The sequence below is a fragment of the Pituophis catenifer genome, unplaced genomic scaffold, assembly GCF_029215685.1.
Source record: "Pituophis catenifer annectens isolate HBS135680 unplaced genomic scaffold, rPitCat1.0.hap2 SCAF_3, whole genome shotgun sequence".
In the NCBI taxonomy this organism is placed as follows: Eukaryota; Metazoa; Chordata; class Lepidosauria; order Squamata; family Colubridae; genus Pituophis; species Pituophis catenifer.
Genome location: NW_027256883.1, coordinates 161,759,579 through 161,784,580, shown reverse-complemented (window position 1 = coordinate 161,784,580; position 25,002 = coordinate 161,759,579). Strand labels below are relative to the sequence as shown.

Here is a 25,002-nt window from a genome sequence, read left to right as displayed (position 1 = left end):
GACTTTCCTTTAAACCCCTACCTGGTTAAGATCTGCAAAAAAAGACCTTTGGGCAAAGCTGTGATTATTGGGAACATGGGAAATTATTTTATTCTGCATTACCTGAGGCATTGTGGAATGCTATGATTCATCGCAACTCTCTTGGCTTTCCAGTAGTGCTAGTAGTGGTTTTAATAGTGCTTTTTAGCATAGTGGTTCTGAACCTCAAAAACATTAAAATGTATGGACTTCAACTTCCAGAACTGTCCACATATCTTAAATTTGATAAGGTTAAGAATCATCGCTTTAATATATTCATTGTTTTAAAGTTTTTGTTATATTTGGCTTCAGTTGGTTTTCTTTGATGTTACATAATACCTTAGTGATATTTGCTGAAGAGTTGCATAAATATTCTAATAAATGAAATAATGACTTGAGAATCTGTTTGCGCACCATGTTCTATCAGCTGCTTTCTTTACAGGTTTTCTTCCTTTACTTGATTAATGATTGATTGGTTATTACTTCAATGGGATAATTTGTTTACTTAGAAAATGCTGAAGATGTCATTTATTTCTGCTGATATTTACAGCAATGTTATTAATAATACGAATTCTACATAGTAAAATGATACTACATGTAGTCCTCAACTTAACGATCACTGGAACTTCTGCTGCTAAGTGATGTGGTCATTGTAAGTCATGCCTGACTTTACAATCTTTTTTTTTTTGCTATGGTCATTAAACAAATCATATGGTTATTAAGCCAATGTTGCTTCCTCCATTTGCTTTGGTTGTTACCTCCTGGGAAGGTTACAAATGACAATCACATGACCTCAGGATACTGCAACCATTGTCAGTACATGCTGGTTGCCAAGCGCTTGAATTTTGATTATGTCACTTTACATCGTTGTAACTTTGAATGGTTTTAAACAAATGATTGTATGTTGAGGACTGCCTGTATTACAAAATTGTGGTTGTGGTTGATGTTATGCTATGCTAGATTTTGCCTCGGTCATTATTCGTATTGGAATAATGACCAAGTAATTACATTTCTTATAGAGTTAGTCCTCAACATACAATCATTGGCTTACAACAGTTCATTTAGCGACCATTCAGTTACAATGGCACTGAAAACAGTGACTTATGACCATTTTTCACAGTTACGACCTTTGAAGCATCGCCATGGCATCAAACTTCAGATGCTTGGCAACAGGTTCATACTTATGACCGTTGCTGTGTCCCAGGGTTGTGTGATCCCCTTTTGCGATCTTCCGACAAACAAAGTCAATGGGGAAGCCAGATTCACTTAACAACCGTGTCACTAACTTAACAACTGCAGTGATTCACTTAACAACTGTGGCAAGAAAGGTCGTAAAATGGGGCAAAATTCACGTAACAAATTTCTCACTTTGCAACATAAATTTTGGTTGTAAATTGAGGACTACCTGTATTTTGTGACTCCCAGATTTTGTGATCTTTAAATGTTCCACACTTTTTTTTTATTCTGTCCTCTGCTGAATTGCCTCATTAATAGCAGACATATCTGACCATTTTAATGGTTATGCACCTTGCTGTGCAGTAAATCCACCCCCTCTTTTCTATTCCATGATGGGAAGGTGGTCAATCTATTTGACATCAGGTATATGGGGACTTTGGGCTTTGATAAGAGAACGCTGAGTGGTTACCGATAAAGTATCATTTGGAAAGATCCAAAGACAAATAGAACATACACTTCCCCTCAACAATAATAGTTCCTTAAATTGCTACTTTCTAGCCAGACCCAGATTGTTGGGGGCAATATGCTGATTCTGTAAACCACTTAGAGAGAGCTGTAAAGCATTGTGAAGTGGTATATAAGTCTAAGTGCTACTGCTACTTTCACCCTAGTTAAGAAACAAAAATGTGCAAAAAAATGTCATGACTGAAATATTCCAGTTTTAATACAAATTATTCTAAATGTACCAAAAATATACTCATAAACTGTCTGTGCAAAATGCCAATTCCAACCTCTATTCTGATATTGGAACATTTCAACCATGTAGTGTTTTGCTCTTATTTCTTGTTCAATATATTCCTATGGCACAATTTATTACTTCCACTTATAAATCAGCATTGCAGGCTAGAATAAATGGCGCTTTTGAGTGAATACCTCATTATAGTCACAGTATCTCATTTATGGCATTTTATGAAGTCCTGATGACATCCTCTGCCATTTATATTCCTCCCATGTCTTCCTTCTCCCTTCCATTTAAAAAAAAAAATTAGCTAGAGAAAAGTGATTACAGAGGAAAGATAACTGCAACTATTTGATCGGGATTGCCAAGAACCATCCCTCAGAAAGTATACCTTGCAAAAGAAACCTCATCTACCTATAAAAGGTTACAGAGTTATGCCTTGAATAATGCTACAGCAAGATAAACAAATCTCTATGGCTTTTGCTCCCTCTCCTTGCAGCTGCAATGCACCAGGCTCCGCTTGTTTCAATGAAGCATGTGTTCAACTACGGCTCAGCTGACCTTAGGCATATGTTATCGCTGAAAACATTTAGTAATGGAGTTCATTTTCATTAAAGCAACCAGTAAGATATAATCCTGAAAGTCACTCTTGAAATTTAGACTGTGATTTAACAAAGTGCCCTTGATCCTTCTTGAATTGATGATAAGTCTATGGAGGTTAAGCAATTCCCAGGTTCTCTTTTATTACAGCATTCTACAGGAATAAAAAAAAAAATAATATACACTGCAATCCTCAGGTTCTTACTGAGCCTTTTTCTACCTAGGGATGGCATCTTCTACAATTATCCAACCATTATTTTGTCAAATAACTGGAACAAGGACAAGCTTTATTTTACCTCAATAAAGGCTCAATAAAGGCGATTCCAGAAGGTCATTAATGAAGAACTGGCCTTTTTCCCACTGAACAAAATAGGATTAACTTTTCTGTAAACATGCAGTGAACTGCATAGACACTACACTATCTAAGAAGAAATACGTATTTTATAAGAAAAAGGTGATTCCAGCTAAGTCTAGCCATAAATACATACATGCCCGTTGATTTTGGTTTCCTTATTTAAATAAAGGCTTTAAAACAAGGCACACATTTTTGAGCTTATTGTTCAAATTCCTTTGGGGATTCATTTAACTATGATTTCTCCTTGTATACAAAGACTAAAATAATTGGTATATCTTTTTATAACAAATATATCACTTTATAAATAACAGTTACATGAACAAAAAATCATTAAAAATAACACAGAATGATGATTCATTTCACATTACTGTATAGCCTACAATAAATTGGTATAAAACAGTCAATGCATATGGAATGCTTATTAGCTGTTCAATGTAAACAGGTAGTCCTTGACTTACAGCAGTCCGTTTAGTGACCATTCAAAGTTACAACAGCACTGAAAAAAGTGACATATGACCGTTTTTCACAGTTACAATCTTCGCAGCATCCCCATATCACATGATCAAAAATCAGTCTGCTTGGCAACTGGTTCATGCTTATGCATGTTCTGGGATCATGTGATCATCTTCTTTTGCAACCTTCTGACAAGCAAAAGTCAAAGGGGAAAACAGATTCACTTAACAACCAGTTTACTCACTTATCAGCTGCAGTTATTCACTTAACAAACGTGGCCAGAAATTTCATAAAATGGGACAAAATTCGCTTAACAAATGACTCACTTAACAACAGAAATTTTGGGCTCAATTGTAGTCATAAATCGAGGACTACCTGTAGTAAAGTTCCAGTTATCAAAGCTTGCATGAGAAGGCAGATATGCCATCCAAACAATTGAACACCTTTTCCTTAGCTGTGATTATATTTGTAATATTGCATTTGATTTCTGTTACAATATAAAAGATGTTCATTTCTGTATAATACTCTTGTCAAAACACACAGAAAGTCAGAGCTAAGTATTAACGTAGTGAGCATAAGAGGGAAGACCATCCTTCAGTTCTGTGCATGATGCTATAGTATAATTAGTTACTTCTTCCTGATGTCTTTGATTCTTTTTTTATAAATAGTTTAAAGGTTGATGGAGTTCTGTGGCACTTACTGAGCCATCTTCTGTTATCTGTTGAGTAGAATAAATTAGAGCATTTATTATATATTCAAGCAGTGAACGATGACACATTTGTAAAGGCAGAACAAAATCCCCTTTGCATAATTATTGTGATACAGAATAATTACATTTTCATTCTCTAAAATGAAAAAATAAAAATGGGCCCATCTAAATTCAATGCTATATGATGCAGGTCACTCATGCAAATATCTTGAAATACATGCCATTCATATGTTAACACCATTTTACTGCCAATCAATTGTGATGGCACAAATATATTTATTATGTATGCAGAAAATATTTTACAGACTCTAAGTAAACAATATTTTTTTCTTTGCTTTGTAGCTCCCACATCAATTTTTAAAGCAGGAATATTTTGGGATACAAATGCTAAGGTCAAATTTCTGCCATTTAAAAGTCAATTCATACACAAACAGACTGCATTCTTAGCATGTTATTTCCTTTCTGTATATATTTTACTGTCTAAGTTAGTCCAGCAGCCAGAGAGGCTGGGGTGAGATAAATCAGGCTAATGCATCTAAAGGTTGATGTAGGCTGGTCTGACTTATTGCAAAACATTCCCAAATGTGCTGCAATCAAGCAGAAGTTACCCTGCTAACATAATTCAAGCAGCGTTTAAAATTAAAGTGTAAGGAGGAGGTATGTAATGTTGTTTGTAGTTTTTTCGGTGTTCTTACATAAGCTAAATATTTCAGAAATATTAAGCAAGATTGTGGTAGATCAAGATCAAATCTTTGGTTGATTATTTTCAATCAAGTGAAACAAATTACCTCTCGGTTTTCTGCATCTTTTCATATGAACATCAGAATTACTAGATTGCATGTGTGATTTTTTTTTCCCTGCACCTCACATATCCAGAACAATCAACAACTGCAATGAATGTGGAGAGTAATGCAACCTGTACAAACTCAACATCATTTTTTTTCTTTTTCTCCATTGATATTGATTGATCCCTTAATTCTTATACATAGCCCCATTTCTATCAAGAAAGGAAATCAATGCTTGCACTATCCCATGCTAAACTCTATCAGTCTAAAGAAAAGACTGTAAACTTTCAGGATCAGTAAGTTTGGCATTTACAAAAGAGCAGTAGATCTCTACATTTCATATGCTGCTCATAACTTCTTCTGTAGCTCATTTCCTCAGAGCTACCACATGAAGTCAATTATAATGAAAAACCATGCAGAAAGCCAATTTTCACTCTTTATTCCAGAACAAAATGAGATGTTGTAGAGAGGACTGAGAACACAGAAGATTACTATGCACTGTAATGCTTCCATTTAAGAAAGTCAACTAGAACCAACAGCACAGTATTAGCAATACAGTCCTTCAAGTTCTTTGGTTCTATAATCTCCCATGATTTAAAATGGACACCTAACATTAGAGCCATCATTAAAAAGGCACAACAAAGAATGTTCTTCCTGCATCAACTTAGGAAGCTCAGACTGACCCAGGATAGAGTTCTACAGAGGAATTATTGAGTCTGTCATCTGTACTTCTATAAACTGTCTGGTTTGGTACAGCAATTAAACAGGACAGGTACGGACTCCAACAGATAGTTAGAACTGCAGAAAAAACAACTGCATCCAGCCTGTCTTCCATAGAAGACCTGTATATTGTACAGGTCAGAAAGAGGGCTGAGAAAATATCTGCAGATCCTTCACATCCTGGACATAGTGTTTCAACTCCTCCCCTCAGGATGCCGCTATAGGGCACTGCATGCCAAAACAACTAAACTCTAGCCCGTTTTTTTTCCTTTGTGCCATTATTCCTCTGAACACCTAATCCTCACAGTATTGACTTATGTCTTAGTATATTTATCATGTTGTATGGCTGTAGCATTATTATTATTCTTTTCATTTCCTCTACGACTCCCACTTATTGATATCATTATTATGATTATTATTGCTCTGTTGCTTTGCATGTACAAGTGAAAGCTTCTGCAACAGACACAAATTCCTTGTGTGTCTAATCACACTTGGACAAATAAAGTATGATATTCATTCATTCATTTTGCTAACAAAATTTGAGTGTCCACATACATTACAGTCCTGGGATTTTTTTTAAAAAAATAAGTCTTGTATTTTCCCCCCCATTATCTGCAACACTTCATGGAATCTAAGCTAGAAGTGTTTTCCAGGCTATCCAATCTAAACTAAGATCAGCATGGGAAATCCAAAGTTAGAGCACACATCCCCCTCTCAATGCTCAGATGTTCCTCTTGAAGATTTCTAGGGGAAAAACCCATCCTAATAAAAAGGTTCCATTGTAAGATATGCCTAAAGCAATGGTGTCCATTACAGCAGAGATTTAATCCTGATCTCTGAGCAGTGGCATCTACAGGGTCTTTCTACTTTTGTCGAATGACAAAACAGAACTTTGCAAACTCCTACTGCTTTGTGACATCACAACTCATGTAGATAAGGGATGGGGCTTGTATCACAAGAGTAAAATATTGTTTATGTCACCCTAATCTCCCTTGTTCCCCTCTGAAGACACTGCTCTCTCTGGGGGAGAAGTGCATCTGCCCAATGCATGTCAGATATGGCCCCAAAAGCTAATCCCAATTCCCCTAAAGTTTTCTCCTCTCCATGCTAGCCAACCCAGCACTAGATTTCCCACCTGTTTTCCATTGCACTTCCCTTCCCCACTAATCTCCTTCTGCCTTTCCAGCATGTCCTTCCTTTTCTTCCTCCACTTTTCCTAATCCTTTCTAGCCTCGCCAAACTGTCTTGCTCCAATCCCTACCTATTTCTCCCTACTTCATATTTTCCGCTTCCTACCATCACTTTTGTAGCACTTTTAATTTGCTTTTGAACCTTTGATTTATTCAAAACATAAAAATCCAAAAATGTACAGCATCTCAGTGTCCAGGGATCCTTTTCCCTCCTTGCACTAATTAGATTTTTGCAAAGCACCAAAGACCTGGCTGCTTCCCCAGCAGGTATGTCAGGTGAGTAGATAGAGTTATGTTGTTTATAATGTAATATTTTCAAAGAGTGGGGTTTTTTGTTTCTTCTTAGAGACCAGGCGTTACATATGATAGGGTTTCTGTTTTAAGCTGCGTTAAGACACCCAGTCATGTATGAAATGAGTGTCGATATAAATCATACAAATACAATAAAAGAAAGAAAGAGAGAGAGAGAGAGAGAGAGAGAGAGAGAGAGAGAGAAGAAAGGAAGGAAGGAAGGAAGGAAGGAAGGAAGGAAGGAAGGAAGGAAGGAAGGAAGGAAGGAAGGAAGGAAGGAAGGAAGGAAAGAATTCCTTTCCCCTTTTTTTGGCTTTCCTTTCCTCTTCTTGCAGTCTGAAATTAGATTACCAGCACAAATTATTATAGCACCATCTATCAGTGAATAAAGAAACTGTGTCTGTTTCTCTTACTGCCAGTATTGTACTGCACATGGTTAGACGTGGATGATCTATAGAGAGAGATTGAGAGAACAAAAACTACCAAAATAATGCAAAGCTTCAAACTGGTGGTTCATTTTGATGATGCATAAACTGAAGCACCTCCAAAGCTGCTTTGCAAAACTATAATCCCCTCCTTTTAGAAAGATAGCTACTGCACTGTTTCACATTGCACTTGTTTCCAAGCCGGACTCCAACTTATTCAGGTGACCTGCATTATCACTATATTTCATCAAATCTTACAATGTCATCTTTGCATATATCTTGTATAGGTGAAATACAGCACACTCTGTAAGTTTATAAACACATACCTTATAAACAAGTAAAAAATATTAAAATGATATTAACCATAAAATGTCCATCATCTCCAAACAACTTCGGAAAATACCTTTGCCTGAAACGTAGGAAAATATCTGCCCATTAGAGGCATACTATTTATGCGCTTTTCAGCTTTTGCTAAACTGGCCACTTTTACACTAGAGAAAAACATACATGAAAACCTGATCTGATCTGGATCACGATTACATGCTCAATTATTGGTTAAACTCTTGGTTATTAATCAATGCAGACTTCTTCTACCATTTATTTTGCATGTTGTCTAGAACTACCCTAGAATCTGAGAAACACAATATATGAACAACGGTTTCAGGAACTGGGTATGGCTAGTCTAGTGAAAAGAAGGACTAAGGGTGACATGATAGCAGTATTCCAATATTTGAGGGGCTGCCACAAAGAAGAGGGGAGGGGTCAACCTGTTTTCCAAAGTATCAGAAGGCAAGACTAGACTCTATGGATGGAAATTAATAATCAAAGAGAGAAGCAACCTACGACTAAAGAGAAATTTCCTAACAGTGAGAACAATTAACCAGTGAAATGGCTTGCCTTCAGAAGTTGTGAGTGCCCCATCATTGGAGGCTTTTAAGAAGAGACTGGACAGCCACTTGTCGGAAATGGTATAGGGTCTCTTGCGTGAGCAGGGGGTTGGACTAGAAGACCTCCAAGGTCACTTCCAACTCAGTTATTCTGTTTAAATATAGCAGAACACTATGTATGTCTTCAGTATCCTGGAATTGCTTTAATCTAGAAGAGCCAACAATATATCTAAGAGAAAGATAGCAGGCCTTTAATAAATCTTCAGGGTTTTTGTCATTGTATTGTTATCAGTGTTATTATGTACATTTATGCTATAGTAAAATAGACAAATATGAAAAATCAAGGACATTACCCACACAGAACCAGAAGCAAAGGTAGAATGGCTCATTCTGGCAGACTTCATTTTATGCAGCAGGTGGGAAAGGATCAGAATGAAGATTAAGACTCAATTAGGGATGATTCCCTAAAAAGAGAGGGTTCCCAAGTGAACTGAATAAAGCATCTGCACTCAAGAAAAAAATACAAAGAAGCTGAAGAAATTTTAAAAAAGGATGGAAACTGCAATGCTTCAAAACAATCACATAAACTGAAGTACTATTTGTGATAGGTTCCCCACCTCAACTGACCTGAAATTTAGGCTGGGCAGCTGAATTTTGAACTCAGGCATATATAGATGTGTTTGTTGCTGTGCATATGGATATGTGAATGAGTTATTTAATATTTTTTTTTGTTCAGAAAGTGAACAATTAAAGTTATAAATCTACATCCCAAATATATGAATAAATTAAACAACAGCATTGGAGAGATTATGCAATAGCTCTCTAAAAGTTTCTCTATTATTCTGCAATTATAATTGTGAAGTGTATAAAAATTTAAATAGGGTTATAGGATTGTAGGGGTAGGAGTTTTATACTATGAGTTTTTATTTGGAAATAAATATAATGGGCTAACATAGATGAATTTCCTCTCTATCTGCAATTTGAATGCTCAAATATCTTTTGCAGTTCTTGTTAATATTTATTACTAGTGAAATCAACAGGTTTGAAAAACTGAAAAAAGTTCCTTGCTTTTTACCCTGTATATTAGGTGTTATTTTGACTGTTACCTATCACCTAATCTACAAAAAAGCCGAGTCAATGTACTGATTTCTTTTTTAAATTATGTATGAAGACTATGCTTTTAAGACACTTATTTGCCCTGTCATTTTATAAAAAGTCACAGAAACTCATCCAAGAATAACACACAGCATAATTCGATTTGGCCCAGCTCAAGAGCAATAATAGCAAAAAGATAGCTTCTCTCCTTTGTCCATCCATAAACATAATGCACATTGCTGCACTTAGCAATCCGCCAAAGACACTCAACAAACTTAAGAAGAAAGTATATGCATTCAGCAGGCAGCCTGAAAGTTTTATTACCAAGAATATGCACACATTCAACAAATAAATTAAAGGAACATAATCTTTGCATAATGCACTCCAATTTCTTGAACATCTCATCAACATTGTTAACAATACTTGTGTAGAGCTCCCAGTGCAATGCACACATCTTTACATGTGCCTGAGCTAGGAAAGAAAGCACAGCAGGGAATACATTGCACACATTACTCAACCCCTGAATTCTAACTATGTAAAAGCCTCAAATCAATCAATTACGCAGCCATTGGATAGCAATCTCCCTCTATTTTTACATTCACAATCAGCCATCTACAATCATACCTGAATACAAATGCAGCAATCTGTTGAATGCAAGCAGGGCAATAATTGCTTCCATTGCCATCATTGCCTTTGAACACAGACTTAAATAATGCTAGCTTGTTCTTCACCATCCCCATCCTTCATGCAGTCATAGTTATAGTTTATTAAACTTCTATACCGCCCTTCTCCCTCATGACCTGTTATAGTCCTGGCAAAAGATTTCCTTTGCTATTTTAGTAGGTATGTGGATGGAAAAATTGAAAAACTAAGCCCATTGCAGCTTCTTGGTTTTTTAAAAAGCCTATTACAGGATTTAAGATTCTCAGAAGACTTGAAACAACAGCGCTTAAAATAGCCCTATTTCATCTTAAACTTGGAAACGAAACTAGTATTTTTTTCTTCTGCGCTGAAAATGCTCAAAAGACATATTTCATCTTCAGTTCAAACCACTTGAACCAAGCTCTTGATCCAAGAATTTGATCCAACAACTTTTATAGGAATCTCTGAGCTTTTCTCCTTTCCCAGCAATTTTTTTAATTCCCTTCTCAAAAAAAAATCACTGTCTCTACAGAATTCCTCTTGCTACATCTCAAAACAAGGTGATGAAAGTTACTATCTTTGCATGAGAATGGGGCTGCAGCTGTTGGAGGCTGCTGGGAGGGAAGGGGAGAGGAAAAGAAAGGATTGAGGAGAGGAGAGGAGAGGAGAGGAAAAGAGAAAGGGAAAGGGAAAGGAAAGGAAGGGAAAAGAAAGGGAAGGGAAGGGAAGGGAAGGAAAGAAAGGGAAAGGAAAGGAAAGGAAAGGAAAGGAAAGGAAAGGAAAGGAAAGGAAAGGAAAGGAAAGGAAAGGAAAGGGAAGGGAAGGGAAGGGAAGGGAAGGGAAGGGAAGGGAAGGGAAGGGAAAGGAAAGGAAAGGAAAGGAAAGGAAAGGAAAGGAAAGGAAAGGAAAGGAAAGGAAAGGAAAGGAAAGGAAAGGAAAGGAAAGGAAAGGAAAGGAAAGGAAAGGAAAAGGAAAGGAAAGGAAAGTTCTATTTTCTCACAGCCAAGACGAAAATGTCCATGGAGGCACAGACCCACCAGGTTTGATAAATGGGAGTAAATAATCCAGCAGTAGGCCAACTGAAGACCTGAAGATTGCCAATGTCTTTGATGCTTCTCATCCACACAAATTATGATGATGCAAAACAGTAATTTCTAGCTAGATTTCTTGGACCTGGCTTCAGTTTGCCTCAGCAGCAAGCTGGCATCTGTTGTAAGGGCATAATTGTTCCTCGATAAATGATTAGCTGGTCTTGACACTGGGGTAAGGCGAGGATGTGGTTGTGGCTGCTCTTTCTCACAACATTGATAGGACACAATAAATATCAGGAGGAGGAACCATATTGTATATGCAACCTGATTTTCCTGGGAATTTTTTTTTTTAATCCTTTTTTTATTATAGGCAGAAAGATACAATCCTAAAGCACAATGAAGTGAATTCTTTAATGCCTTAATGTGTTGCAAACTCATCCAATTGTAATTTGTAAGTCACATTACAAACCACTGTTAGTAAAATAAATAAATAAATCAAAATTTAGTATGACGTGGTTACTCAGCCATAGTCAGGAAAACAGTAAAGTCAAAAACAAATAAGATTGGTTCATTAAAAAAAAAGAATGAGTTGCACAGCCAATTCTATTTTCTGCAACTTTCCAAACAATTCAATCTTTAGATCCTGCTGATCAAAACAGGAAGGAAAGAACAGATGAGAAAAATAGGCAATCTGAACCACACTGGCATGCTTCAGTCAAAAATTTCACACCATCTGTTACAAGTCAAGGTACATTTACTAAAGCATGGCGCTGTTCATAAAAAAAGAAAGATGAATTGAAGGCTGGAGGGGATTTTCATACTTGAATGTTTGGCAAGGGAAAAATATGTACAATGAGCTTTGATCTTGTACTGAATAAATTTTGACATATTCCTCTAATGAACCAAAGATTTATATTCACCTCCTTGTACCACCATCATGAAATAAAAGGAATTAGCAAAGAAGTGGTTTGGAAAGACTGGTGTTCATACAGTTCTGAACGTACTTTTACCAACTGAACAGCCTGTCAACTGTATTTCAACCTTACAGAATCTATTTTGCCCCATTTCCCCACAACTGGAGTTGTGTGGTATAAACAAACAAACAAACAAATAAGATACAAAACAATGAGATGTAGAAACCTGGTCTCAAAATGGCTAATTAACAATGAGCAATTTTAACTCAAAAGAGCAAGCAGCTTGGATGTTTCTCTTTGTTCTTCCTACACCCATATCACATCTCTTTATTGTACATTTACAAATGACTATACAGTAGTATAGGATGCAAAACAATGTAGAGTGGTCTGCACTGTTCCGAAGCACATTAACTATTCATACCATTTTCTCCTCCTTCTCTAATGACCTGCTGATACTAACATGCCTAAATACAATAGGAACAGGTGGCATATTAATGTGATCTCAAGGAACCCCATGAGTTGCTTGTTATTTGATCTGATGTCTCAGGTCATTTTTTCCAATCTGATGTTCTGAGAATGTTCTAGGGCTAAAAAAATTCCATACATTTTAGTCTGTTAAGTTTCTGGTGGAGCTTGGAAGATGGAGAACATGCAAAGAAAGTTGATGGTCTAATCAGACAAATAGTACAGATGTAATACTTTATCTCTCAAATAACTGCATAGAAAGAATAATGAAGACTATATTAAAAGAAAGCAGAGCCAAGAGCTGTAAACAGATGCTAATATTCATTCCTGGAGTGGGGAGGTTTACTTTAAAAAAAAAGAAATAAGGAGTCACTTTCAAATTTTATTAAAATTGGGAATTGTCTACCTACATTGAGGTGAAAGAGGACTAGTGCAAATCCCTGCCATCTGCTATCAGCCCCAATATTTAGAGTGTGATCATTTGTATCAGGCCCTCAAGGAGTTATCTCAGTAATGAAATATAGGTAGTCCTCTACATATGACCACAATTGAGCCCAAAATTTATAGTTGAGACATTTGTTAAGTGAGTTTTGCCCCATTTTACAAATTTTCTTTCCACAGTTGTTAAGTGAATTACTGTAGTTGATAAGTTAATAACTTGGTTGTTAAGTGAATCTGGCTTCCCCATTGACTTTGCTTGTCAGAAGGTCGCAAAAGGTGATCACATGAATCTGAGACACTGCAATTGTCATACATATGAACCAGTTGCCAAGAATCTGAATTTTGATCACAGGATCATGGGGATGCTGCAAAGGTTGTAACTATGAAAAACACTCATAAGTCACATTTTTCAGTGCCATTGTAACTTTGTACGGTCACTAAATGACCTGTTGTGATCTGAGGACTACCTGTACATTTTATTCCCATACAATATTTTTCAATCCATCTGCAGTTCATGTCATAAATAGAAATGGGAGGGAGACAGGACTGTCTTGCTTGTTCCTGCTCCCTCAAGACAGAGACAGCTAATGTTAATAATATCTAGCATAGAAAAGAAATAGAAAAGAAACTAAATGAACAAGAAAGAAGGCCTTACACAAAACAGAAAACAGTAAACATTTTTTTTTATATAGAGCAAATGGAATACAGTTTATAGCTGTTTGAGTTCAATTCAGCAAATAAGACCTAAGTGCAAATCTCAAGCCCATAACTATTCCACTTTTAACAATACACTTTTGGATCAAAAGTGTCATCAAGTAAATAATTTGTCTACATCTTTCTTTATTTTAGATATTATCTGATTTCTGGATGCATTCCTATGTAACTTGACAAGGATACCTGAAACACTAGTAAGTCAATAATCTCAATTCATAGTCATGGTACTATAAGTTTTGCATTGATCATTCTTGAGATATATTATTTTATGTCACAAGGTTGATACTACCCATTTCTGTTGCCCATATACAACAAAATCATTAAGCATGATCATTAAAATTGTGTAGATGACAATAAGATTGTGGTGCTTCCTGTGGAAAATTAACATGGCACCTGCTTATAGTCATTATAAAGTCATGCCATTATAATTTTGGGTAAGACTTTACAATGAGAATTTGGTTCAACTATCTTTTATAATTATAATCATAGAAATTTCAGCTAATGTAAAATTTGATTAAAGCAGGAATAACACTGGAGGGCATATTGTACCAGATTCTCTGTTGAAACTTTTTATTGTTGTCCAGACACCACAGGCATTCATGGGGAGCAGGAGAAGCTAATGGCAAAATGTGCATACTTTGTTGTATTTGTATTATGATGTTGCATATAAGTACACAAAGGACAGAGCATGCATTGTGATATTGCAATGCATATTTCAACCTTGTGACAAAGTTTGCAGTTGCTGCATGTACCAATGCCAGGTACCATTCAAATTGCAAGACCTGAGTGTAAGAGGTTGGGGACAAACTACTAAATGTCCATCTATTTCCTGTTTTCTATTGTCATTTCTAAGAATTACTGCCTTTTAATAGTCAGATGAGCATTAAATGTGTGCTCATATTCTCCACGTCCATGAAATCTCATCAATCTAGCACCATGGACACTTCTAGCACAGTGCCTTGTCCTTTTAATATAAAAGACATTGGCAGGCATTCTGTCTCTCTATTCCTTTCAGAGGCTTTTATGTACAAGAAAAAAAAAACGTAAATTATGAGGAAAAATACAAAGGTTACAAATGGGAGACAATTAATCTGAACTCTATAAAAAGTTGTGAAGAAGGCATTTAATTATACAATAAAAGCTTTCCCCAGAAGCACTTTGTAAGGCATGAGGATCTTCCAAAAGCATGTTTATATGAGCTAATGAAAGCTTGGGTTTCATGGGTATCTTAACTATGATCATATGAAAGTTTATATTTGTTTGTAAAACGTTTTGCTGTCAACTTAGTGCATTTAAGATATAAATTAAATAAACTAAATATATGAAGCAGTGACTGTTGTTCAAGAAACCTACTTACTGTTTAACATATAGCTATTAGAGAACATGGCAGTAAGAAAAATATGTACAGTATTTAATGCAAAGCACAATATCTATTTTTTTTTCCTACCAACCTATATTACATATAGCAATTATCCCATAAGCAAAGCATAATTAAAACCAGACGAATCCTCATGCTAGTAAGTTCTACCTTTATTTTTTATTTTTTTAATTTGATTTATATGCCGCCCTTCTCTGGAGACTCAGAGCGGCTTACAGTGCGTTAAGCAATAGCCTTCATACTTTTGTATATTTTATACAAAGTCAGCTTATTGCCCCCACAAACTGGGTCCTCAATTTACCTACCTTAGAAAGGGTGGAAGGCTGAGTCAACCTTGAGCCTGGCAAGATTTGAACTTACTTTAATTGCAGACAGCTGGTGTTAAATTACAGTGCCTTTGTCTGCAGAGCTATCCAGGCTCTGTATATTATTGTATAACAGCACTGCGTTACTATTTATGTACGTATGTATACATACAAATATATATGTATATGTGTGCGTATGTCAGTACATATAGATATATACATACACACAGTAATATGACACAAAATATTATGAAACATGAAATATTCGATCTTTCAGTTTCCACACTACTCTGCAAACTGTTTTTTAAAGCATGAAAATTTATATATATATATATATATATATATATATATATATATATATATATATATATATATATATATATTCATACACCTTTTCCACAGTGTATTTAGTGTATAGTGTATTCAATGTATTTACAGACTTTCCTAATATATGCCCTTTTGCTAATATCTGTAATATATGCATTGTTCATGCAATTTTGATCTACACATAAAACGTAGTACAGAATCTGCATGTTTGTCCAGAAAGTTCAAATACTATTGGTATGATTGATATTGACCATTCTTTATTACAGGAATCAAATGGCTACTATATCACAACAAACTCAGGGTAACATTGCCTCCATCTTATGTTCAACTATCATAGCCAAGAACACAGCAATAATTAAAGAAAATGATGCAAACATACCAGCACTGAAAGACATATATGGCATTGGAAAATGCTCCACATTATTAATGCATGGAAAAATAGCAATAAAATGCCTTTTCTACATGAATTTCCCAAAATATTATAATAAGCTAAATCTTTCTGAAGTTAAATCTGAGCATTTGCAAACAAAAATAAACCAGCAACTAGAGTTGACCAAATATTGCATAATCACTGTAAATATTGCATTCAGTCACTGTATAATCTTTACACATTAGAATATTACAGGGTCCTTTTCCTACATAAGCCACCATGATGTTGTAAACCTGTATTTAAAAGTTGCCTAAAGAGAAATGATTCAGTATTCAGGAAACATATTTCTTTGGAAAGAAATCCATCCTTTCTCAAGGGAAAGATGAAGGGACATGCATATAAGAAACAAAGAACATTAATTCAAAAAATGCAGAGCAGAAATTTCTGTAAACTGTCCATTGGTTCAGTATGTAGGGGAATGAGAAACACAAAATGTGGTTTAAAATCATCTCACAAAGAGGTGTCCATAAACCACACCTTAGATTCTGGAGATCTCATAGGAAACTACTACTTTCAGAAAGCAATAGGTATACAGGTCAGTAGCCAGAGCTATCGTTTCTCCCTATCCTCTACCCTCCAGGTATATGATTACAAATTCCATAACCTATAGCAAAGAGAGGGCTCTTGGACAGGTATCATACTCTGTACTACTCCCAAATGAAGCCAACATGAAGTAGCGAAGACTTAGATGGCCAAAAAGCTCAGATTGAATCATGGCCCTTGGATCAGAAATGGCCCAGAAGAGCAAAATATGTATCTAAGACATTATTCACACCATCTCTCATTTTACCAAATCCACTGGTGTACATAAATATTCATTTGTCAGCAATTGCTGGGGTTACCCAACTTGTGGTTAATATGTCTTTCCAATTCATACAAGTAATAGTAACAACTGTTATGTCTATGTTAGGCTACACTGTACCTATTATATTATTCTAGAACAATGTTTCTCAAACTTAATAACCTTAAGGTGTATGGTCTTCAACTCCCGGAATTCCTCAGCCAGCGTGGGAAATTCTGGGAGTTGAACTCTACACAATAAGGTTGCTAAAGTTGAGAAACACTGGTCTGGAAACATGAACACTGGGAATGTGAAGCCAACAACTCCACAGAGGCACACAGTTGAATCCCCATTGGTAATTTCCACTTCTGTTAATTTTACTGGTGGTCTGCATAATATTATGCCTCTGTGAATGTTGAATGGCTGCCTGGTAACCTGTGGAGATTTAAAAAAAAAAACACCCAGAGGATGGTGATGAATAAGAGGGAACAGAAGCAAGTAGCAACTCCTGAGAATGAGGTGTGAATGACCAAAGTGAGAAAAAGATGGGCTTTCCGTTCAATGCTCCTTATGTTTAGAGCTCCCCCTGTTGAGGTTGAGAGTGTAGTCATTACAATGATACTCACCCATCTGCTGTAAGGAAGGAAACTGTTGTCTGCAGTTTCAATTTGTTCTGCTCCATTTACTTTGGCTCTCATCTGATACAAAGGAATACACAATGAAGGTTTGGTCAGCAGTCACAACAGGGAAAATCAAATAGCTAATTTTTACAAAGAAAAGAGGTGGTGGTCTCCATTACTTTCACTAGCAGATCCTAGGAGTTTGTCTAGAATAGATATAGTATTCCTCTCTGTGGTTCATTGGTCTCCAGAGTCCCGGCATCATGAGTGGAGTGAAGCAGAGGGATGGGGGGTTATTAGTTTGTAAGTACTGTATGGCAAGGACTAGGAGAAACAAGGGCATCTATTGCTCCATACAGCCATGGCTTTTCCTGGGGGAGACTGATTAGAAGAAAGATGGAAGAGGTGCAGGAGTCACATCATGAAGCATACTTTACAAGTTTCTGATAAAGTCCCATATCTTGCTTACCTTGTGAAGTTTTTTATCGTTGCAGTTCCAATTGCAAAGGTAGAGTTAAAACTTGAAGCTGGGAAACTCTTCAAGAGCTCTGAGAAAAAAAGTGTTTGTCAGCCCTTAATTTCTTATTTTTTCTCATTGTTGGGTATTTTTTGTTTTTACAGTGTCCACTGCATGCTATGAGTGAAATATCTCCTTTTTATTTCATTACAATATTATTTCTATGGCACTTTTTAGGCCTTAAAACTAGTCTACAAAGTGGCTTACAGTTTAAACAAAAACAAAATATTTGTCCTTGATTTCTAGACATGGCAACAAAGTGATGATGTTTCATGCTACAGTTTTGATATATGCAAGTTACATTTACTGGCTATATTCCAAATTGCACATAATGTAGACACAGCTGAAACAGATTTTCTACTCTTTGTGAAATGCACTCATAAGAAGGGATTATTAATTTCTTTAGAATGGCAATAAGAGAGGGAAAATATCTAATTGCCTCCTTACTCTTTTCTCAGATAAACATCAAGGGTGATTTAAGATGTACAACTAATACAGTTTGGAAAATTTATTGCAATGGTTGATTGAAAGCAACTGACAATTCCTTACTGCAGCATTAACAATGGAAGGAAAGTATTACACGAGGTAAACACAATCATTAGTACCCTTGGCAATATATCAGTTGTACTTTTTAAATTATATACTATGATTGGCTTTTGTGGTAGCATGAAAAAAAGACAATTATATGAGCTTTTCCATTTAATAAATACAGAGGTTTTGCATTTTCTCTGCAGAAAATGCATTATACCATCCTTTTGACTCTAGTAAACCTAAGGTCTGCTTTCCTCTATTTCTAAATGCTTCATTTCCTCTCTTGAACAGTTGAAATGTCCCTGCCTTGATTTTCTTTTTTGTAATTGCCAATCTGACCTTTCACTAATGAAATTTAAATAATGGATTTATTACTGAATAGAACAGAATGATTTAGGGGGCATTTAGGCCATGAAGTTCAACCACTGTCTCAGGTCAACTTTAATCCAAATTAAAGCATCCCCAATAATCTAATCTCTGCCTCAATCAATTCAGAAAAAATAGTTCACCGCTTCACTGAGTACTTGGTTTCACAATTTTAACAGAATAAAGATAACCCTATCCTATTCTAATGAATCCAGATAATATTCTGTTGGAATAGTTGACAAAACCTCCCATTAACAGACATATTGTTCACTATTCATTATTTAGCATTGAAATGTATATTATTTTGATAGTTTAAACATTTGTATTGACAAAACATTAATATTCATGATAAATATGAATTTAAAAATAAAATGACATGACCTGAACCAAAAAGGACAACCTGACAATCTTTGTAAAGATACTGCTACTAAAGAACAGAAGGAGGAGCCATTTTAGTGAGCTATTTAATGACCTTTTTCTGTTTCATTTGTGGATAGAACCTTCAATAAAAGCAGTTCTCGGTTCTTACATTTTATCTGAATTCAATTCATGTGTCCTAGAAATAATAATAAAAAAAAAACCAAAGCAGTCTCACTCCCAATATTTTGGAATAAAGGGGAGAAACCAAAATACAGAACATTATCCATTTCTTGAGCTGATAGTTTCTATTCATTATAATGAACTAGATTCAAAGAACACTGCTATATAATTCTGCTAAACATTAGATCTTCTGCTGCCTGATGAGCTTCTTTGGAGATGAGAACTTCAAATTAGGTTGTGATGAATAAAACCTATCACAAAATGAAGTATGGAATGTTTCTGTTCAAGTTTCTAACCAGCAAGCAACGATTTTTTCCAGAATACATTGTTCATCCCTCTCATTATCTTACTTTATCATCCCAATAGTCAGCTGAGATTACCACTCACATTACGTCTTCCTTAGAATTTGTGGTATTTGTCCCTATAGTTTTTTCCTGAAGTATTTTTTTTAGTTCTCTTATGGGCTTTTTAAAATGTACTATCTTTTCCTCACTGATGATGCTATTTTGGCTAAATAAGCAACAGGACACTTACTTGGACAAAGGAAACAGAATGGTGGGGAAAGGTGTTCACGGGAAAATGTCAAAGCTCATATTAAGTGTCTATGTGTGTGGATGCAGCTAGTGTAATATGGATCCTACCCAAATAAATTTTGTTGTGTTAATAGTATACATTTAATACATTTGATTGATGATGATGAAATAGTCATTCCTTACTGTATTTATCCTGTCAAACCTGATATATAAAAATATGAAATTCATAGACACATAAGCAAAGTGACCTCTTCCTCTGACCCTACAGATATTATCATCTAGCAGAAATTACAAAGCTCCATATAATGCCACAGATAGCTGAGGATATGGCCAAGTAATTTCTTGCAGTGAACTGAATTTTATAATAATAATAAAAAAAAGTAAGTAAGTAAGTAGATATAAATACTGCATGGGATCAACACATACAAAATCCATTTTCTTCCAAAAGCATGCAATTAACTCTACAAAATGGTATTAATAACTAACATTAAATATCATAAAGTATTATGGAAAGGAATATTAAGAATCTTCAGGGGCTAATATAGCAAATCAAACTGCACTTCAGTAGAGATGTACAGCCAATTATATATTCTGAAATCAGATATACCAGAAGCTATTTGTGCTTAAACCAGTAGAACTATCTTTCAACACATTATTTTTCTGTGCTTCTAAAATTAAAGGTGAGAGACCTATATTAAATAAATCAATTGAAAGTATTATAATAAAATCCTTAAAATTAAATTTAAATAAAGCTATATGTCATCTATAAAAGGCACACAATTGTTTTAATTCCATTATTTTTCCTTACTGATCACAAGATGAAATCTTCACAAATTATCTTAGGGAAGCAATTCTCCTTGAACTAGCAAACAGCTCACCTGTGTCTGTCTGATATTCCATAGCCGTAGATGTTTACTTGAGAGAAGATGGATATACACTTCCCAGAGGACTTTTAAGTATTTTTGAACCAATACTTCATCACCATTATTTTCCAGATCTGCATCCTTTTGTAATAAAAGTTTTGGTCTTGATCTTCAATGCAGTACATGCTTTGAAAAGAGGGTTTTTTTGCATAATGCTAGGTCATATGTAATAAAGAATTATTATAAATCAATATTATATGATTTATTCTGATAAAAGTAGAGGGCAATGCCATCTTTTTAAACCTTCTATGCAGTTGTACAGGTAACTCGGGTAACTCATTTAGAATTAATTCCAGGTATCAAATTGCAACAGATGTGGAAGATTGGTAGGGTAGAAATTCTTTGCTTTTGGTGTTTAATTATATTATAATAAGTACAGTTATTTTAAAAATCCATATTAACTCTTTTCTTCATGATGTGCAGCCATCTCAAATCTTGCCCATCTAAAAATGATATATACAGAATAATGCTTAACTTCCACAACTAAATCTCTTAGGGATTAATGGTGTACATTTGTGTGCTTGTATGTGTGTGTGTGTGTATGTGTGTGATTTATCAGAGCAGCAGCTTTTCTGTGGAACCACAGAAGTTAGAACCATCTGGAATGGTTACTATAGAAACAGCAGAAGACTGAGGGAGGGAAAGAACGGATGCTATGACAACCTTTGGGAGTTTCCCAGGAAACCAAAGTTGCTATGGAAACTGTACCACTCAGGTCCAAATTAGTAACTTCCGCTGCAAGGCGTGTTTGTCACTTTAATCTTCTTGTGATCGATGCAACCACTTATCTTACATGCATTGGACATTTATGGAAATACCTCTTTTGCTTTTTGTATTTTGAAGCTGCAGTCAAAATAAAAGCCTGCTAGAAATTTACTAAAAACTAAATAATTCATCGTATTCAGATCATCAGGATATGATGAGTCAGTCAGTCAATTGTTCAGTCTCACTGTATAGGAAGAAGTAATACTACAATACCCAGGTAGCACTTCAGATTCAAAGTTGCAATTCTTTGGGAATTCAGGGATCAAAGAAATCCAAAAAATCCAAAATCCAAAATCACAACGGAGGCGTATTGTATTGTATTAAAAGTGTCACGGGCAGATTCAGAATACACATGGCTCTAACCTTTTTTAAAAAAAATCAAGATTGCAACCTCGTACATCAGATTTTCAATTGTGGCCATCCTATTATAATGTGAGATAGTTTGTGACATTTATATCACCTTATTTCTCATTCACTGGAGCAGTTACATTCATTATCCTTACATTCCGCTCCTTTCAATCCAACAAGTGTATACGTAAAATCAACAGTGTAGCTGCTCTTTATAAAATCAGACAAACACGTTTCTCACTAAAATCCCAATGCCCTGCAACAACCTGTGCAAAATAAAAACCTGTTTCCAAAGGGAGCAGCAGCAACACTTTAGCTTATCTACCTTTTTTCATAATATCTCCTTGGTTCTTTGTTCTTCTAAAAAAATATTCTATCTTCAGAAGGGAGGACCAGAAAAGTATATGTACTAAGCAAGAGCACAAAGACTGACAATGATGCATGTTCCTCACAAATACTGATTACGCAGACTTCCTGTGATTTTCTTTCAATCTCTGCGAAAGAGTGTCTTTTAAACATCCGTAAAGATTTTTTTAATAGTCACGCAGTTCGGATTGTTTGTGCCGGAGCAGTTGTTTGTTTTAAATGCAGCCTGTTTGAATGCACTGTTGCTGATGCCTCCCTCTTCTATCACCATATACTCTGACTTGCTGAGAGTGGAATTACTACGAGCTTTCTTCAGCTCCTCAGTGGAGGAGAGGTGCTGGCAGCTTCCTACGTGCATGTACTGAGCTTGTTCTTCCCCTTCTGTTTCCCGGTGGTAAAAGTAGTTGAAGTTAGAGACAATGACTGGAACAGGCAAGGCAATAGTCAGCACACCAGCGATGGCACAGAGAGATCCTACTATTTTGCCTCCAATAGTGACAGGATGCATGTCCCCATAACCCACAGTGGTCATGGTTACCACAGCCCACCAAAAGGCATCAGGGATACTGCTGAAACTTGAAGTGGGATCATCAGCTTCTGCAAAATAGACGGCACTAGAAAAGAGGATAACACCGATGAAAAGGAAAAAAATGAGCAAGCCCAGTTCCCTCATACTGGCCTTCAGAGTTTGCCCCAAAATCTGCAGCCCTTTGGAGTGCCGAGAGAGCTTGAAGATACGGAAGACTCTAACTAGCCGGATGACTCTGAGAATAGCCAGAGACATTGCTTGTTGACCATTCCCCTGCCTCTCGGCCAGTTCAGTGCCCAAGGTGATGAAGTAAGGTATAATGGCCACAATGTCAATTATGTTCATAATGTTCTTAGAGAAGGTGGGCTTGCTGGGACAAGCAAAGAAGCGGACAAGCAGCTCAAAGGAGAACCAGATAATGCACAGAGTCTCCACCACAAAAAAAGGGTCAGTGAAGGATGACACCATAGATGTAGCTGGGGAAGAAGTATTGGTGAAAACATCAGTCCCAAAAGGACTACTCCCAGTACCAAACGTTCCTGAAGTACTATCATAGTCACGGTCATCTCTGAACTCAGGTAAGGTTTCTAGACAAAATATGACAATGGAGATGAGGATGACTAAAACAGACACAATAGCAATGCCCCGAGCTGGTCCGGAACTCTCTGGGTACTCGAAAAGGAGCCACACCTGGCGCTGAAACTCCTTCTCAGGCAGAGGTCTCTGCTCCTCACGGATGAAACCTTCATCTTCCCGAAATTTTTCCATGGCCTCTTCACCTAACTGATAGAAACGTATTTCTTCCGAAAAGATATCAATGGGCACATTAACGGGGCGGCGGATACGGCCTCCAGATTGGTAATAGTAAAGGATGGCATCAAAGCTGGGCCGATTGCGGTCAAAAAAGTACTCGTTGCGAAGAGGGTCGAAGTAGCGCATCCTCTTGCGGGGATCGCCCAGCAGCGTCTCTGGGAACTGGGCCAGTGTCTTGAGCTGGGTCTCAAAGCGCAGACCTGAGATGTTGATCATGACCCTCTCACAACACTCATGCTCCTCTCCACCGGTGCCCACTTGGTGATGACTGTGGGGAGGCAGGGTATGGGCAAGAGGGTGGTCATAGCGCTCCCCGCCCAGCAGGGCATGGGGATGTTGGTTTTCATCGAGAAGAGGGTCCTCTCCACCCACTACAGTCATGCCACCCTCCAGCTCCCCGTCCTCCTCGTCTTCTTCTTCTTCCTTTTCTTCCTCCTCCGCGTCGCCCTCCTCTTTTTCCTGCCCTTCCTCAGGGGCGGAAAGCGCGCCTTCGGGGAAGAGCTGCTCGCTGTAGCCCAAGTTATGGTGGCTGCTTCCCACGACGCCGCCGACGCTGCTGCTGCTGCCGCCGCCCCTCGAATGCTTGCAGGAAGACGGGGTGGCCGGCGAGCGCAGAAGGCTCAGGTGCTCGTCCATAAATGTGACAAGAGCGCGGAGGGGAGCCCGTTTCCCCGGCGGCTGACCAAGCGAGACCCCAGGCGGACGGCCAGAGCGACCCGCCCAGCTCCACGGCCACCGCCCGGCTCAAAACATCCTCTCTCAGGCTGGATGCCGCCTCTCCCGCCTTTCCAGTCAGTCCGTCGGCGCCGCCATCGCCCACGCGGTTGCCCTCCTGTCAGGAGCGAGGAGAAGGAGACGAGCGAGGGGAGCGCGCTGTTCTGGAACGAAGGAGGGGTCTCTTTCCCCGCGTGTCCCCTTCGTGAGAGCCCCGAGCAAGCAGCCTTGCTGGGCTAGCAACAACAGGGAGAACCGGCCCGGCCACCCGCTTGGCTGCTATACAGGTCAAAGCAAAGGAGCAACACGTTACTGAGAGAGCAGGCGCAAGAGGGAAGAATGCAAGAGTCCATCCCGTGGGCGGCGACTGCGATTGTAATCCTTATTTTGCAGTAAACCCCTCTCGGTCTCGGTGCCCAGAAAGGATTGCCTCCAAATATAGGCGCGCAGGATCGCGCAGGGGGGAAGCGTCCCCTTCCCGCGCATCGGTTTGGGTGCTTCTCAAAAGCCCGCGCCCTTTCCTTCCATCTAGGGGACGTGGGAAACAACGGGCGGGTTGAGGAACA

General features: G+C 37.3%; 1 protein-coding gene across 1 annotated transcript; it reads right to left on the bottom strand.

The window, feature by feature from the left end:
- Positions 1-22,525: 22,525 nt before the first annotated feature.
- On the bottom strand, positions 22,526-24,358 carry LOC139314112 (potassium voltage-gated channel subfamily A member 3-like). Its single transcript, XM_070939645.1, has one exon. The coding sequence runs from the start codon at positions 24,356-24,358 to the stop codon at positions 22,526-22,528; it is 1,833 nt and encodes a 610-aa protein (XP_070795746.1).
- Positions 24,359-25,002: the final 644 nt, after the last annotated feature.